The sequence below is a fragment of the Mastigoproctus giganteus genome, chromosome 3, assembly GCF_048544385.1.
Source record: "Mastigoproctus giganteus isolate SK-2022 chromosome 3, ASM4854438v1, whole genome shotgun sequence".
Lineage (NCBI taxonomy): Eukaryota > Metazoa > Arthropoda > Arachnida > Uropygi > Thelyphonidae > Mastigoproctus > Mastigoproctus giganteus.
This window is the reverse complement of record NC_143577.1, coordinates 183,707,790-183,726,722: the sequence shown is the minus strand read 5'-3', so window position 1 is coordinate 183,726,722 and position 18,933 is coordinate 183,707,790. Positions and strand designations below refer to the sequence as shown.

The 18,933-nt window shown below is 36.3% G+C and overlaps 1 protein-coding gene across 2 annotated transcripts in view; it reads left to right on the top strand.

Moving 5' to 3' along the window:
* Positions 1–18,933, top strand: part of LOC150088456 (hypoxia-inducible factor 1-alpha-like) — a 433,924-nt gene that overhangs the window by 335,607 nt on the left and 79,384 nt on the right. For both annotated transcript variants that reach the window (XM_090369521.1, XM_090369520.1), the window contains exon 8: positions 16,606–16,796. In XM_090369521.1, the coding sequence (XP_090225647.1) occupies positions 16,606–16,796 (191 nt within the window). The remainder of the gene's footprint in view (positions 1–16,605; positions 16,797–18,933) is intronic.

Genomic DNA, 18,933 nt, shown 5'->3' with positions numbered 1-18,933 from the left:
TCTTATAACAGAACATATGATAACGATGAAAGTATAGGGCATTTTAGTGATTCGAATTGGTAACTAATACAATTTGCACTATAAAAATGACCTTTTAGAGAGTTATAGCGAAAATTTCAACTTCCAAGGTCATGGAACCAATTACCAAATAACAATGTGTTATTGGGTTCACATTACGATATTTTCATGATACAATGGTGTCTCTGGAATGGATTAATATCGTAAAGCTGGGTATGCTATTGTATAGCTATGTGCGTGGTTTTAAATGCAGTATTTATGAATGTTTAACATTCATTTTTTGTAATTAATGTTCAGATTTTCAATTTTGTTGATACTTGATACTTTGGAAAAAAAAACCTCGTAATCCCGGGAACTCGTAAAGCGAAAACTCATAGAGCAAGAATTGCCTGTATATATTTTAGCCTTATCCTTATTTTACCTTAATAATTTTCATATCATTGACACTGTGTTGAGACTGCCTTGTCCATACTGTAAAAGAATGTTCTAACCTTTTTGCTTTTTAGCTTTATTTCACATTTCTTCTACTGTTATGGACAAGTATAGAAATGCAGTTCTTGATTCATGGTTGGGTGTAGTCCCCTGATGAATTACCTAACCATGTATCAATATTTACTTCTGCTGACATTAGACTTTGCTTTTTAGCTTTCCCTCTATTCGACCTATAACTAAATTTGCCCACCCATATTTAATGACAGCCCCTCCACTTTTTATTTTATTTGATTTTACTTTATTTTGTTTAATCATTTGTATTAATAATTTTACTTTACAGTTCCTTCACCTCCAAATTGGCTATGCAAATTCCGCCCATAATTTTCTTAATACATCATAACTGTTAGATTATTAACATTCTTTTGCCTTTTTCATATCTACATTACTTTTTTTTTTTCTACTATCCTTACTCTTCTACTGCACTGTGTGCAGTAGAAGAGTAAGGATAGTAGAGTAATAATAAGAGTAGAGTAGAGATATGAGTGCAGGATAGTAGAGTAATAATAAGAGTAAGAGTGGAGATATAAGAGTGCAGTATTCTACTGTACTCTTACTCTTGCACTGTGTAATTCTCACCTCCATCTATACAAACTTTTTTTCAGATTTATTTACACTTACATGCTTTTATATATATATGTATGGTAGCAGTTGAATATACCTTGAAGGTGATATAATTTATTATTTATATCTAACATTAAAAACACTATTGCATTTTCATATCAGTGTGTGTGTATATATATAGAGACTTGACTGTTGCCTTTTATAATTTGTCCACTCCTTTAAGTTTATTCTGAAAATCAGTTACTCCAGCCACATTACCTGTGCACAGGTGAAGTGGAAAGGTGTTTTTTTTTTTGTTTTGTTTTTTTGTTGATGTTGTATAAGCTTGCTTTCTTGCATCATTTGCCACTACTAATACCCTCTGTCTGAAGGTAAATTTCCACACATCTGTTTTGTAACCACCCTTATTCAGTTCAAATTTATCTTTCCCCTTTGAGTGTGTGTTTTCTGAAAAAGAGTAAAGGTGCCATCAACATTTAGTTCACTCTTTTAAAATCTTTAATCAGATCACACAAATTCCTATTTTCCAAATGCTGCCACTTATAGAACTCCAATCCTTCTTGGTAAGAATATCCTTTAGTGCACCTCTCCTCCACAGTTAATGTGGAGGAGGGGGAGTAATCTACAGGCCAGGTGATTGTGAAGATTATGATGAGAGCCTCTAAACGCAAATGGAATGGGCAAGTAAGTGCAGATGTCTTATTATGGGTGATTTTAATTTACCTCTAATTTATTGAAGCAAATGGGAAGGAAACTTCGCATGAGGGACAAAATTTTTAAATCAACTAGATATTGTTATTTGTATCAACATGTCAGGGAAAGCACTAGATAAAAGAGTATTCTCATCAGCGGTTCCCACTGGTGGTTCGCGAACCCGCGCGGATTTGCAAAAGTGTTCCAGGTGATTCGCATAAAAATTCTGTAATGGTGTCTACTTACATTTACATAGGCATATTTTTGTAAACTATAAAATAGTTTAATATTAATTTATGTGGTTTGGTTCAAATTTATATTTAGTTGTGGATTGGGTCACGCACCTTTACATGTCGAGCAGGCACGACAGGATGTTAGTGGGGGTAGGGGGAATTGGGTGAGAATGTGCCGATATGTATTTCACCATTCAGTCATGTGTCAGACAAGCGCCACTAAACGTTGCTAGCCATCGCCACGCCACACTGTATAACGTTCAAATCTATCGTGTTAGATTTGAACATTATTCAGTATTAAATTGTTTTTAATGTGAATTCATGTATTTTTAAATTTTAAAAATCATTATGGACTATTGGCTGAAGACTGGAAGAATAAAGAACAATGACGTTGAAATACAAGTTAATGAGAAGCATGACAATCTAAATCATCCCTCAAATTCGTTCCAAGATGACCTTCCAAAAACCTGTAAAATCCATTCAGCTTGTCAAAATTCCCAAATACTACATAAAGATGTTCAAAATATTTGCATGAAAATGAATAGTAAAAAGAGGAAATGTAGTGAAGATTATATTAAATTTGGTGTTTCATTTCTTGGGAATGAGGACTATTCATGCCTGCAATGTGTCATTTGGAACAGTAATTTGAAACTTTTCCTCCTGTCTCATCATTTAGAAACAAAACATGAAAATTATGCAGAAAAGCCAGTTGATTTTTTTTTAAAGCGAAAATTTCAAAAAATCAAAACATCTAATATTGATTTGTATATATATCACTCGGAAATCAAGACAGTGAAAAAGCACTTGAGGCATCATACTTAGTAAACTACAAAATAGCAAAAGTTGGGGAAGCCCATACTATTGTAGAAAATTTGATTTTGCTGTCTGCAAAAGCTATTATCAGGTGCATATTTGGTGACAGTTTGGCAAAGAAATTGGATATGGTACCCATTCCAGTAACACTGTCTCGCCGAATACATGAAATGTCTAAAGATGTTGAATCCATTATTATAGAAAGGGTGAAGAAAAAGTATATTTTATGCTTTGCAGTTAGATGAGACCATGGATGTTTCCAGTGTAGTCATTTTAATTGTATTTGCATGCAGAATATGCTGTTTTGTCATTCTTTAACAGAGCATACAACAGGTGAGGACATTTTTAATTTAATTAACTTGTATATTGAAGAAAAACGAAATGATTGGTCTTTGTGTTGTGGAATTTGTACAGATGGAGCAAAATCAATGAGAGGGAAAAATGTGGGCCTTACTACTTGCATCAAAAATATGAGCTGATATCTTGTGGTCACATTGCAGCATTCATAGACAAGCTCTAACATCGAGACAAATGTATCAGAAACTTAAAAGTGTACTTGAAGATGCTGTCAAAATAGTTACCTTTATAAAATCAAGACCAACAAATTCCAGACTATTCACTTCTTTATGTAAAGAAATGGGCAGCGAGTATGTAACCCTTTTAACACACACGGATATTAGATGGCTGTCATGTGGCAAAGTAATTACAAGTTTATTTAAATTAAGACAAGAATTAAGCCTTTTCTTCATGGATCATCCTATTCATCTCCTATGGGTGTACAACAGACCAAATATTGCTTTAGAGTTTAGCTTATTTGTCAGATATTTTTTCAAAGATAAATGAATTCAATTTATCATTACAAAATGCAAATATGATGGTTTTCACTGTTAAAGACAGAGCGGAAAGCATGATAAAAAAAATTAATTTTGGGATGACTTTATTGATAACAGTACTGAGTGTTTTATCACTTTACACAATATTTTTTTAACTGAAAGTGAACTGACTTTGGACAAAGTTGTTAAAAAAATATATTGAAGAGCATCTCAAGTTCCTACAGGTTGCTTTTAGAGAGTATTTTCCACAAAAATCAAAATCTGAACTGGATTTGTAATCCATTTGATGAGTCGTTTGTGGAAAATGGCTGAGCTAAAACTGACAGAAAAAGAAAACCTTTTTTGATATATCAACAGCATTTGAACTTCAAAAGCTTATTGAAGACTGAAAATCTTAACTTTTTGGCTTGGATTAAAAGCAGAATATCCATCACTTAGCAAAAAAGCTGTGAAAATGCTGCTGCCATTTTCAACTACCATATTTCCCCATGTATAAGACACTCCCCTGTATAAGATGCACCTTAATTTTGGGGCCCGAAATTTGAAAAAAAAAAATGTATTACATAAAGTTATTGAACTCAAGTTTTATTCATCATAAAATTCATACAACTCCTCATCACTGTCAAAACTCCCATCCATTAGCTTGTCCTCATCTGTGTCTGATGACGAATCACTGTCTTCATTTATTGCCTCATCCTCAGTTCCATCTATGGCATTTGAAATGACACACTTCTTAAATGACATGACAATGATCTCAACTTGATATTGTCCCAGGATCTTTTCACTCAGGTACAAACTTCTCCTACAGTTGGTTTCTTCACTCTTCCTACTGGTGTCAAATTGTCCCCAGAAGACTTCATCCATTGGTTCCATTCATCTCTCATGTCAGCTTTGAAGGGTTTGTTAATGCTGACATCAACTGGTTGGAGCTGGGATGTCAAGCCTCCAGGTATGATGGCAAGTTTTGTTTTTTGCTCTGCAGCAATCTTCTTTGTGTTTTTTGTTATGTGTGCCCTGAACTGATCAAGCACCAATAGGGCAGGTTTGCGTAGGAGCCAGCCTGGTCTCGTGCTCCAAACTTTCTCAAACCAGATCTTCATCCCATCCTGATCCATCCAACCCTTGTCATGAACATAGACAATCACTCCTCGAGGAATGTCTTCTTTTGGCATTGTTTTGCGTTTGAAAATCAGCATAGGAGGCAGCTTGGTTCCATCGGCCCAACAAGCTAGAACAACTGTATAATGGCGCTTTTCATGTCCACTTGTCTTCACAGTTACAGTTTGAACCCTTCTTATCAACAGTTCTGTTACTTGGGACATCAAATTGAAGGGGGACTTCATCCATATTTGCAATCTGTCCCAACTCAAACTGATGTGTCTTCCGACATTGAATGACAAAACGATGAAATTCAAGGACCTTCTGCTCATAGCTTTCAGGCATCTTTTGGGCAAGTCTGGTGCATGTATGCATGCTTAGCCCATTCTGTTTCATGAACCTGAAGCACCAATTGTGTCCTCCTTTGAAATCAGTAACTTCTTTTTCATCAGCAATTCTTCTTGCCTCATGCTGAACCATCTTTGTGGACACAGGAATTCCAACTGCCCTTTGCTCTTCAATCCCTATCTTCAATTCCCTCTTGAAATCAGGCCGTTTTGCTGACTTGCCTCTCGTGGCCTTCTTCTGCCGTGGCATTTTCAGTACAGCAGTTCCCAGCAGTTACAGTACAGCATTCTTCCCATAGTCAGTCTCGGATTGTTTTCTCAGTTGGAGGAGGACCAAACTTACGTTCAACCGCATGATTTCCATTCACTTTTGCAGACTGGATCACTTTTAACTTGAATTCAGCACTGTACGAAAATCTTTTCTGAGCCATTTCTGGGCAGAACGTGGCAACACGTAACCTAATACACCGGTAACAAGTGCGAAACAATGAGCGCAAAGACAACAAGCACGAAAAAGTGGGAAATGCAAGTAAAAAAATCTACAACCACTGTATAAGATGCACCCAGTTTTTTAGACCCCAAATTTTTCAAAAAAGAGTGTGTCTTATACATGGGGAAATATGGTACATATATGTGTGAAAGAGCTTTTTTCGATTTGTACTTCGTTGAACTCAAAATACAGGAACAAAATTGATGCAGAACCAGATTTTGAGGTTCTGTTTGTCTTCGGTCCAACCAAATGTTGCTGCATTTTGTTCAGCAAAAAAAAAAAAAAAAAAAAATATGCAAAAATCACATTAAACTTATGATTTAAGGTAGTCTTATAGATTCTTTCAGTATATTGTGTATTCCATACTAAAGTTGTTTTTTTTTTTTTTTTTTTTTTCATTCTCAAAGATTATTATGTGTAGGTACTTAATAATAATTTTATATTATTACACAATATCACATATAAAAACATAGTACTGGAAATATTTTATAATAAAAATTCAGAACTATTATATGAATTCAGAGAATATAAGATTAGTGGTTTGCAATAAAAATAGTATGTCGAAAGAGGTTTATGAGTCAAAAAATGTTGGGCTTGTTTGTTATTTGGTTTTTAGGAGCATTAGCAGCTAAGGCCATATTGCCCCGGGAATATGTGGTGGTCATTCCCTGACCTTTCCGCATCCTCTGTATTTGGTGATGGCTGGATCGAACCCCGGTCTAATCAAGGAGTGTGTGTTACGCACTGCTGCTCCTTCCCACCTGGCTACGGAGGTGCCAAAAAGGTTGGGAACTGCTGTACTAAACATCATCATCACCTATGAACCAAATGACAATAATAGGGCTGACAGTACAGGAACCAGTAGCAGAAAGTGATCACAGAGTTGCAGTGGATGATGAAGAGAGGAGGTGGTAGTAGTAGTAGTAGTAGTTAAAGACAAAGGAACGGGTTATTACGATGGCTTAAGGTGCTACATGGCCTCTATTAACTGGGTAGATATCTCATAGAGAGAGAATACAATTGAATTATGGTATACCTTAAAAACATTAATCACAGAAGCCTTGAATGTGTATATACCATTAAAAAATACGCAGTGAGGAGGATTCCAAGTTGGATGAGTAATGAGTTCCAAGTTGGATGAGTAACTACTTGAGCAGAAAAAGACAGCATGGAAAAGTTACAGAGCAATAAAAAGTACTGAAGCCTAAAACTGCTACAACTTGATCTGTAATAGTGCCACAGAAAAGGCTAGGCTGGCAAAGGCAGATTATAAGAAATCACTGACAAAGAGAGAAAAGGATGGGGATAAGAAATTCTTCACGTATAAAAATGCAAAGAAGAGAAGGACAAACCAGATCGGACCCTTATGTAATGGAGGTGGCATAGTATTTAGGGTTACCATCCGTCCTCTTTTAACCGGATTTGTCTGGATTTTTTGTCTAAAATTTTTGTCCGGGCGGATTTTTATAAATTTGTCTGAATGTCCGGATTTTTATATTATACGCCAATTTTTTTTTTTTTTTTTTTTTTTTTATGCAAGCTTGACGAAAACTACTGAGTTACGTTATACAGAATCGTTTTCGGAATAGGAGACAATTCTTCAATTCGAATTTCCGTGTTGACAATTAGGTGGAACACCCCGACGATGCTCAGTTTAGTGCATTGAGATTGTTACCAACCCACCTTCAGAATTTACGCATATATAAATTTTATATAGTCTAGCAATACAATATTTTGGTTTAGAGAGTAGATAACACGTGAAGATCAGATGGTGTGCTAGAAAAAGATATATAAATTACAGGAATTCCAGCATATCAAATAAATATTGACAGTTAGAGGGCTAACTCTTTGATATGCTGCAATCAATTTCTCTAGAAATTGATTGCAGCATATCAATTGAGCTGTGTGCACACCAAATACTTCCCCTAAAATGCCTAAAAGGAAGCGCATGTTTACAGAAGAGATGAAAAACAAATTTCCATGTTTTGTATCTGGCCGAGAGAGTAATGGGAAGCTGAATGTAATGTTTGCAGAATGGGGACATGTTTCAGTAGCCAATAAAGGGGTTGGTGATTTGAAGCATCATATTCAGACTGAGAAGCACAAGAAATCAGTTCAAGGTGAGGCCTCTTCGGGAAGGTTACAGATTTTTTTTGTCAAAGCTGTTGGTAAAATAAAATATGATCTGGCTACTGCAGAGGGTACCTTTTGCTTTTAACACTGTTAAACATCATAGTAGTTACAAATCAATGGATTGCACAACTGTCATGTTAAAAAATTTCTTTTTTGATTCTGAGATAGCAAAAAGATTTTCCTGCGCTAGAACCAAGACAGAAGAAATGTAAACTTTGTACTCGCAAATCATTCTCTTAATGTTACTGTAAAAACTTTAAAATAAAATAAAATTGCATACTGTGGGGTCTCAACTGATGGAAGTAATCATGGTTCTGAAAAAATCTTCCCATTAGTTATTCAGTATTTTGATGTAAATGAAGGAGGTTTACAAACAAAATTAATTGAAGAAACAATTAATTAATTAGACGATGCCTAACGAGACTGCAGATACCATTTTTACGTATGTTAAAGAAACTCTTGAAAAAAATGGTTTGTTTGAAAAATGTATTGCATTCACTGGGGACAATTGCAATACAATGTTTGGAGGACTGAGACGAAATGAAGAAGGGAATAATGTCTTTGCAAAATTTAAGAAATTTTTGCATAACAAGACTTTGATTAGAGTGGGCTGCCCTGCACATATTTTGAACAATTGTCTTCAGAATGCCGCAGAACTTTGGGAAGTTGATGTAGAGAACACTGTATAATTATACAGTCCGGACTGAAGAGCTTAAGGAATACTGTGAGTTTGTTGAGATTGAATATAGACAGCTCCTTTGTCTCAGCAAGACGAGATGGCTTTCATTATTTCCAAGCATCACAAGGCTCATAGATATGTCTCCAGCTTTACAGGCTTATTTTCTGTCCCAAGAAAAACCTCCCATTGTGATTAAAAGGTTCTTTGAAAATGGATTTAGTGAGATTCATCTTTGGTTCATACAATCACTTATGAGTGTATTCCATACACACATACAACGAATTGAAAGGGAAAGTAACTCAGCTGCAGAAGTGCTAGATGTGTTAGTCTCAGTGAAAGAAATTATCTCTAAACGGATGGATCACAATGTTACTGTAAAAAACTTTAAATACAAAAAATCTGTATAGAAATTGCATGGAATATTTAGTTAAGTGGCTTCACCATATGGAATCCATTTCCTGTTTTATGTGGATCAAAATGGATGCAGTACCAAGCTGGAACGATGTAGAATGTTCTATTTCCTACTTGATTGACAAAGGGGTAACAATCGATGATGTTAAGTGTTTTGACCAATTTAACAATTTGAAGACATTTTTTGAGGGTCAAATGAATAATAAAGACTTTAAAAATATGCTTATACATGAAAAGTGGGCCAAATATTTAAGTAATTCAAAAAATATTGAATTCAATTCAGAATTGTTGAAAATTGCCCAGTTTTTCTTTGCAATTCCTCCTCACAATGCAAATTTAGAGAGAGAGTATTCTCTCTAATGCAAAGTCAGTGGACGAAGGAAAGGAATAGGTTAATTAAATGTCATTTCTGTAAAAGGTATTTTGTTTTTGCAGCACAATTTCAAACATATGTCATACGTTGATTTTTACACATATTTGAGAGGCAATCCAGAGCTATTGAAAGAAATAATTTCTCAAGACAGATATGAATGTACTAATCCTAAACATCAGTAAATGTGGTTTACATTGTCTTTATTTTATTATTTGCATAATATATTTGTCCTCTTTTCTATCCTCTTTTTTAATCCAAGATGAACTTTTTGTCCTCTTTTATTCGCCCCAAAACATGTAAATGTCCTCTTTTTATGAGTGCAGAAGATGGTAACCCTAATAGTATTAGATACCCCAGCTGATGTTGCAGATGAACTCAACAGTTACTTTGCATCAATATTTACAGAAGAAAAATGCTTTATGTCAAAGAAATTGTGGGAGTGAAGTTGAAAAATTTGTAATTAATGATATTGAAATTTCACATGATTATTTAATGAAAAAAACTTTTGAGCCTACAGGCAAGTAAGGCTCCTGGGGTTGATGGTATATACCCTATAATTTTAAGGGAGGTGGCAAGTGAGTGCATTGAACCGTTGAGGATAATTATGAGTGCATCACTGGACTCGGGAGAGACTCTGTTGTATCGGAAAAGTGCCAATGTATCTCATACATAAGGGCAATTCTAAGAATGTAGTGGGAAATTACCTACCAGTCACTCTAACTTCAGTAGTAAGGAAAATCATGGAGGCAATGACCAAGGATGGAATTCAGGATCATTTAGAGAGAAATGGAATTCTGAAGGATACGCAACATGGTCATGTAAAGGCAAAATTGTATTTAACAAATCTTTTTACTATTTTGACAGGGTCATTCATCAGCTGGATTTAGGGAATAATTTTGACATTGTTTATTTGGATTTCAGCAAAGCATTTGACTCAGTCCCACATTAGCAGTTACTTTATAAGTTGCAACAAGTTGGAATCACGGGGAAAATCCTTAGATGGATAGAAGGATGGCTTCAAGGTAGGAGGCAGAGAGTTGTAAGAAGTGGGGTTTCCCAAGGATCAGTATTAGGACCACTTTTGATTTTCTTAAATGACATCGATAAAGGGATAGAGGGCGTAATGTCTAAATGATCACTGCCAAGCAGAGCTTCTTCAGAGTGACCTAGATAGACTTCAGGGATGGTCAGAAAAGTGGCAGTTTTGCTTTTATCCAGCAAAGTTCAAGGTCTTACAAATGGGGAACAGCAACCCCAAAATAACTTATATGCTTGGTGGAGTTGAACTAAAGTTAGTAGTGGACTTTGAAGTCGTCATACGTCACACATGAAGTTCTCCAATCATTGTATGCAGGTTGCAAGGAAGGCCCATAGTGTCCTGTCGATGATTTATCGAACATTTGCTAGTGGAGATAAGGACATCATAATCCCATTATATAAGGCTATTGTGAGACCACACTTGGAATACTGTGTGCAGGTATGGAGACTGCAATTTTAAAAAGACATTGAGCTTCTTGAAAGGGTCCAGAGATGGGTAATTATCCTGGTCAGATCTGCAGAATGGCATCCATATGAGGAACGATGTCGAATATGTGGGTTGCACAGCTTGGAAACTAGACACCTTAGAAGAGACCTGATTGAGGTGTTTAAGGCCTTGAGAGAAAAAAAGTAAAATGAATGAGGATGAAATTTTCACAGTTATAAATGGTTCTAGAACTAGGGGCCATAAATTTATGTTATAGGGGGAGATGTTTAGACTGGATTGCAGGAAGTTTTATTTTAGCCAGCGAGTTATAAATTACTGGAATAAGTTATCTATATGGGTGGGTGAGGCTGACAGGTTGGGAAAATTGAAATGTCGGCTGGAGGAGGAGGGAAAGCATAGGTTGTGTATTTCCTTTTCTTTTATTATTTATTAATTATTTATTTTATTTTATTATTATTATTATTTTACTTTTTTTTTTTTTTTTATCTAGTGCAGCATTTAAGGACACAAAAGGTGATATAGTTGTACACGTTGGCACTAATGATATCAAGAGTAGGAGACCAGCAGAATTACTTAACAAGTACAGGTCACTGTTGAAAAAAAGCCATGAATTAGGGTTGAATTTGAAAGTGTCTGCAGTTCTGCCCAGACACAATAGGAGGGAGTGTATGATGAGAGCCTTGTCGATCAATTCGGCCCTGGAAAGATTGTGCAAGGCTCAAGGGGCAGAATTTTTTTTCAGCCTGGACTGTACTTGTTAACAGGAGAGACTACTTCTACAGGGATGGGATACACTTAAATAGAAAGGGCGCAAGAATATTTGCTGATGCTATCGAGGCAGTGTTAGGTGGGTCGGAAAACTGCTAGCTTGGGGGAGGAGACAAAGACTAATAGATTAACAGTAGCCACTGGCAGAGGTGAAAGAGATTCTTGCACTGCTTCTATTGGAATGAGCAGAAGCCTGAAAAACAAGATGCAGGATAGTTCAGAGACTGCTGGAAATCATTGGGGTACAAGTAAACACATGGGTTGTGTTAGGGTAGCTAAGAATAGAAACAGGTGCATGTATACTTGCGTGTAGACCAATGCTAGGAGTTTAGTAAATAAATTTGATGAATTTGAGGTATTGCTCAAAACACCAAAGGCAGATATTGCTGGGATTTCAGAGACGATATAAGGAATGCACAACTGAAATTTGGGGAGTACAACGTCTACAGAAAGGATAGACAGGATAGGAAGGGAGGTGGGGTTATGCTATTAGTTAAGAAACACAAAATCCAAGGAAGTGAAGCCAGTCGACATCGATGGACAGTGCAGTGTCGAGTCAGTTTGGTGTGACATAAGCATTGGGAGATCAAAATTGAGAGTAGGAGTGTGCTATAGGCCTAATGACTCTGATGAGTATAATAAGAAACTGAACAGGGAAATAGTGGGCCGGTAAATCAGAGAGTCTTATAATGGGGGATTTTAATTTCCCAGATATTGACTGGAATTTGGGGGCTGGTCACTCGCACACTAGCAAGGCTTTTGTGGATTTATTGGATGATTGTTTTCTACATCAGCATGTTCAGGAGGCAACTAGAGGGAGTAATACTCTTGATTTGATTATCAGTAGTGATTCTTCATGCATTAAGAATCTTCAGATAAATGAACCACTAGGTGGCAGTGATCACAGTGTGCTGAAGTGGGTTTACTCAAAGAGGTAACTACCATTAGGGGTAAAGGGAAGGGTTATTGCTTTCGTAAAGGCGACTACGATGAACTGAGACAGTATTTAAATTCTATACAGTGGGACCAACTGATGATGTTACCAACAGCAAATTCAAAATGGGAAGCATTCAAAGAACTTATCTTGGAAGCTACTAGGCTTTACATACCAACTAAGAAATATTGTTCAAGATTTAGGCCTAAATGGATGTCAGATGAACTAATGAGACATATAGCAGAGAAGGAAAATGCATGGGATACATACAAATTAACACGTGACACAGAAGCCTATGATAGATACAAGTTGATCTATAACCAAGTTACAAAGGAGGTTAGGCAGGCGGAGGCAGATTACGAGAAATCTTTGGCAAGGAATGCAAAGAAAAACAGCAAAGAGTTCTTTACTTATGTAAACTCTAGAAGGAAGGGGATGAATCAGATTGGTCCACTTGATATCAATGGGTCAACTGTTGATGATCCTGCTCAGGTAGCTAACAAACTAAATGAATATTTTGCATCGACATTCATACATGAGGAATTATTCAGCGAGGGGAATGCCAGAGGTGTATTCAACTCTGGCAGTAAGCTAGAGAATCTTGTAATAACTGAGAGTAAAGTGGAGGAGAAATTGTTGAAGACAAACACAAGAAAGGCACCTGGGGTGGATGGGATCTATCCAGTTATATTAAAGGAGGCAGCAAAGGAAGTAAGCAAACCCTTAGCCATAATTATGAGAGCTTCCTTGGACTCAGGGGAGGTACCCACAGACTGGAGATTTGCAAATGTGACCCCAATTCACAAAGGAGGATCAAAGGCTGAAAAGTAATTATAGACCTGTAAGTTTAACTTCTGTTCCAGGAAAATTAATGGAGGCACTGGTTAAAGAAGCACGGCAGAATCATCTAGACAAGACTTCAGTTATAGCTCGGACACAGCATGGTTTTGTTAAGGGGAAGTCTTGCCTGACCAATTTGATTGGATACTATGATGCAGTCACAAAATAACTGGATGCAGGGAATAACTTTGATATTATATACTTGGATCTTAGAAAGGCTTTTGATACTGTTGCACATGGAAGACTGCTGCACAAATTGGAGCAGTGTGGCATTGGAGGCAAATTGCTGCTATGGATAAAGGGGTGGTTGAGGGGGAGAAGACAGAGTGGTAATCAATGGACATTGCTCATCGTGGACTAATGTTATTAGTGGAGTCCCCCAGGATTCAGTGTTGGGTCCATTATTGTTTTCTGTATTTATAAATGATATTGATGATGGTATATCAAGCTTAATGTCCAAGTTTGCAGATGATACAAAGGTTGGCAGGATTGTCAGTGGCACTATGCTACTGCAACAGGATCTGGAAAGGTTGAGCAGATGTGTTGAGAGGTGGCAAATGAAGTTTAACATTGACAAATGTAAAGTACTACATATGGGAAACAGTAACCCCAGAGTAACGTATCAACTGTTGGTACTACACTGACAGTGGTAGAGAATGAAAGGGACCTGGGGCCAGTTGCGCAGGCAGATATGAAGTTCTCTGAGCAGTGCAGACTGGCTGCAAGAGTAGCTCATGGTGTCTTGTCAATGATATATAGGAATTTTTCTAGCAGGGATAAGGAGGTGATTATTCCCTTGTATAAGGCAGTGGTCAGTGCACACCTAGAGTACTGCACACAGGTCTGGAGGCCTCATTTCAAGAAGGATGTAGAGCTGCTGGAACGAGTACAGAGAAGGGCAACAAGATTAGTGAATGGAACAAAGGGGTGCTCTTACGAAGAAAGGCTTAAGTTTTGGAAATTACAGTGTCTGGAGACTACGCACCAGCGAGGTGATCTGATAGAGGTGTATAAAGCCTTGAATTGTTTGAGCATGCTCAATGCTGATGGGATTCTTCCTCTTGCTCAGAATAATCACCTGAGAGGGCATAAATTCAAATTGAGGAAAGACAGATGTAGGATAGATGTGTGGAAATTTGCCTTTAGCTAGCGGGTGGTTGGTTGGTGGAACAGACTTCCATCCCTTGTCATGAAAGTTGATAGCCTAAATAAGTTTAAGGCTCAGCTGGACAGGTTTTTCGAACGAACAGAGGGGTGAAGTGTAAGTGGTGTTTTTTTTTTTTTTTTTTTTTTTTGGCTGATGCTGCATAAGCTTGATTTCTTGCATCAAATGCCTCTACTAATGCTAATTCAAGTTATAGGGGGAAATGTTTAGACTGGATTGCAGGAAGTTTTATTTTAGCCAGTGAGTTATAAATTACTGGAATAAGTTATCTATACGGGTGGGTGAGGCTGACAGGTTGGGAAAATTGAAATGTCGGCTGGATAGTTACATGAGGAGGGAAATGCATAGGTTGTGTATTTCCTTTTGTTTTCTTATTTATTTTATTTTTATTATTATTATTATTTTACTCTTTTTTTTTTTTTATTTTTTTTATTTTGTCTAGTGCAGCATAAACCTTAGGCTTCCTTGCACCATACGGCCGTTACTAGTACTAATACTAATCTTGTCTTCTGCACCCTTTCCAATATCTCTGTGGCCATCCTCAAATGAGGTTTCCAAATCTGTATGTACTATTCCCGATAAGTCGTAGCTGTTGCTTTATGCAATGTGATAATTGCATCTGTGTCCTCCCTGAGCTCGTCTAGCAGCCTGTCTGCACTTCTTACAGAACTTCCGATTTGACTGTACATTTACTCCTGGTTATTTTTTCTTATCAGCGTACCTTGATATCTCAAACATCCAAGGTACAGATATACCTCTGCTTGCACCTTCATTATGTTGGAACTGTTAGTAACCCTAGGTATACCTCCCACCATTTTTTAGGCCTGAAACACTTAATCTATTATATGTGAAGTGACCATTCAGGTGTAATCAATGCAAGCAGGAGTCATCCACATCACACACACAGGAATGCTGTTTATCAGGCAGTACTAGGTGGTAACAACTCATCATTCAGTGCAATACCACCATTTTTCTTATTGCAGGCTTGAACTAGTGGAACCCATGCTTAGTCTCCAGAGCAAAGCTCTTGCAACCCCATCTCTTTTGTCATGCAATATGAATGATGTCGTTTGAGTTTGTGATGGCCATCATAGCGAGATTCAATATTCCTTACATTTTTGAGGATACAGCCTCTAAAATAGCTTTCACAGGCTGGCCACTAAATAGTTTACTGGACTGAACTTATTGGTAATTCTCTAGTGAGTGGAGAGAGTCCAAGTAATCTCCATGTGAGAAGCATTGTCAAGGCCACATGTCAAGGAGCTGGGTATATTCTTGCTGGGTGTACAGTTTATCCGAAAATGTCAAATTCATACATGTCATCCCCTACCTTTATTTTATGCACCAAATGCATTACAAATAGCTGTCATGAATTCAACCAGTGAAGAAGAGGTATCAGTAAAGGTAATGGGTTATAGTGTTTAGTTCATATGTTTGAAAATTTATTTTTGACAAAAATGCCCTATTTTGGTATTCCTGGGATGCAGTTGTACTCAATTTCTTGTTCTGACATGATTTATGGACTTCCTTTAGTAAAGGAATGTGTTCTCTAAATTAGATATCATTTGATAATGAACATAGTGTATCTGCATGCAGGTTTGTTAATTTCATATTCATAATTAGCATATTCAAAAATTCATAAACAGCAAAAAATGAAGATAACCATTTTTTTTTTTTTTTTTTAATTTGTTACACAGTGTTACTACACATTAGAAACCAATCAGATAATCTCATTGATTAGACAAAACTGGAATGAATCAGTGAAGAAAAATGAATAATGCACTTTTCACCTATTCATTTTGCGAAGCAACAAAGGTGACAGAACTCGGTAACGTTATATATTACAAAAAAAATTAATAAGCAGCAGCAAAATAAACTAATAATATATAAAGATAAAGTAATCAAATATTATGTATAGTTTTTGATTGCACTATATATGATATTAGTGCTGTTCTCTTATTTTTAAATTAAATTTAATTGGATTATGTGTGCTGCTGATTATAAATCGTTGAGCAGTTCATATCTTCAGCCAAATTTGAAGCAGTTTTGAACAGTTTGATTGTTGTTCACTATCTTACTTGTGGATTGTTTTCTGCCCAAATGATTTTTTATTGTTTTTTATACTGCTAATTTATGGTCTTAGTTAAGTAAAAGAACCCAACTCTTTCAGTATAATAAATTGAATATTATAAAATTTGAAATTATGGTTAGTTTTCATTGGGTGTTTTATATTTCTAGCAACACAGAAAATGAAAATGAGATTATTTCTGAAGACCAGGTAAAAAAAGAAGTATCAGTACCATCGTCTTTATCATACGAACCTACACAACCTTTGCCTAGTACTAACAAGATATTTGCACCTCGCACATCAGACATGAGTAAGGGCTTCCTCATGTTTGCTGATGATGACAGTGGACTTATGACTACAGGTAACTTTTGGTGTATCTGAATATAATGAATGTAATTATTTTTTAAATACAGTGGGATGCAGTTAGAAATTAAATATGGTTGTACTTCATTCATATGGATTATAGTCTTGAAGATGTTCATTAACATTAGAGGCAATAGGAGTTCTTTTCTTTTTTCTTTGATTTCGTAGACAAAAAAAAAAAATCTACAGATCTCTGTTATGACCATTCCTGCTCGTAGAAATGCAGATTCACAGACCATAGATTATGACAACTGTCCCTGTATATGTGATAAAAATACATTTGTATTTCGTTATGTATATAACTTTTATTCATAATATGGGGTAACTCTCTATCATTTTGGTCAAAATTTAGTGTAAGGTGTTTCAGTTTCCTTCTGATGAGTGTAACTTTCATTGCTAAGTTTTTAAATGCATTAATTGAATTTATACAACAAATACTACAGTAGTATAGTAGGGTGTATAGTAGTACAGATAACAGCTAGTATCCTACCGCACATGCAGACAGAATAAATGACAAGGTTTTTTTTTTTTTTAATATATATATATATATTCTAGATATGATAGATTGTGGTAGAGTAAAAATTTATCGGGTTGGCAATAAGGTAGCAGGTTGAGTGAGATTAGGTGCAGTCTGCGAAATCTACCATAATCTATCATTTCTAGAACATATCAATACAGACCGATGTAATGCGCAATCTTTCACTTAGATGGCATTAATCGGTGCTGATCTCTGTGTTAAAATTTACAATATGTTAAAATTTACAAATAATTCTTCGCCTAATACAGATATATATATATATATATATATATATATATATATATATATATATATATATATATACACAGTTGTTGTTGTTATTAGGAGCATTAGCAACTAAGGCCATATTGCTCCGGTGCGGTGGTCATTCCCTGACCTTTCCGCATCCTCCGTATTTGGTGGTGACGGACTCGAACCCTGGTCTAATCAAGAAGAGTGTGATATGCACTGCTGCCCCTTCCCACCTGGCTACGAGGCGCCATATACAAAAAAAAGGTGCAAACAAAAAAAATAATGGAAACGTATTTTGCATCCCGTAGGAATAAATGGAGGTATCATGAAAATATAATGTGAACCCAATAACACTTTTTTTTTTTTTACATAATTTGTTCCAAGACCTCGTAGTTGAAATTTTCACTATATAAATAAGCTATTTGTCTCTCTAAAAGGTGATTTTTTATAATGGAAATTGCACTACTCTTTCATCACTGTCATATGTTCTGTTATAAGAATCAAATTTTCAATGCCTTTGTGATGTTTTTTTAAAACACGTTTCTCGAGGTCACTACCATAAAACAATAAAAACAATTTGCACTTTCCTCTTTTTATTTAGCTTTTCTGTTAGTGCAATCTATTATATATGGGTAGTAAACTCGATCTTATTGCATATAATCAATGGGTACTGCTCTTCTTGGACTAATGTTATTAGTGGAGTCCCACAGGGTTCGGTGTTGGGTCCACTGTTGTTTTGTATATAATCAATGATATTGATGAAGGTATATCAGGCTTAGTGTCGAAGTTTGCAGATGATACAAAGGTTGGCAGGGTTGTTAATGACAGTAATGGCAGTGTGCTACTGCAACAGGATCTAGATAATTTGGGCAGATGGGCTAAGAAGTGGCAACTGAAGTTTAACCTTAACAAATGCAAAGTACTGCATATGGGTAGAAGTAACCCCAGAGAAACGTACAAACTGTGTGGTACTACACTTAAAGTGGTAGAAAATGAAAAAGACCTGGGAGTAATTGTGCAGGCAGATATGAAGTTTTCTGAGCAATACAGACAGGCTGCCAGGGCAGGTCATGGGGTTTTGTCAATGATATATATAGGAATTTTGCTAGCAGGGAAAAGGAGGTGATTATCCCTCTGTATAAGGCAATGGTCAGGCCACGCCTTGAGTACTGCGTACAGGTCTGGAGGCCTCATTTTAGGAAGGATGTAGATTTACTTGAGCGTGTACAGAGAAGGGCAACAAGATTGGTGAGGGGAATGAAGGGATCCTCTTATCAAGAGAGGCTTAAGTTCTGCAAATTGCAGTGGCTGCAGACTAGGCACCTGCGCGGTGATCTGATTGAGGTGTATAAGGCCTTGAATGGGT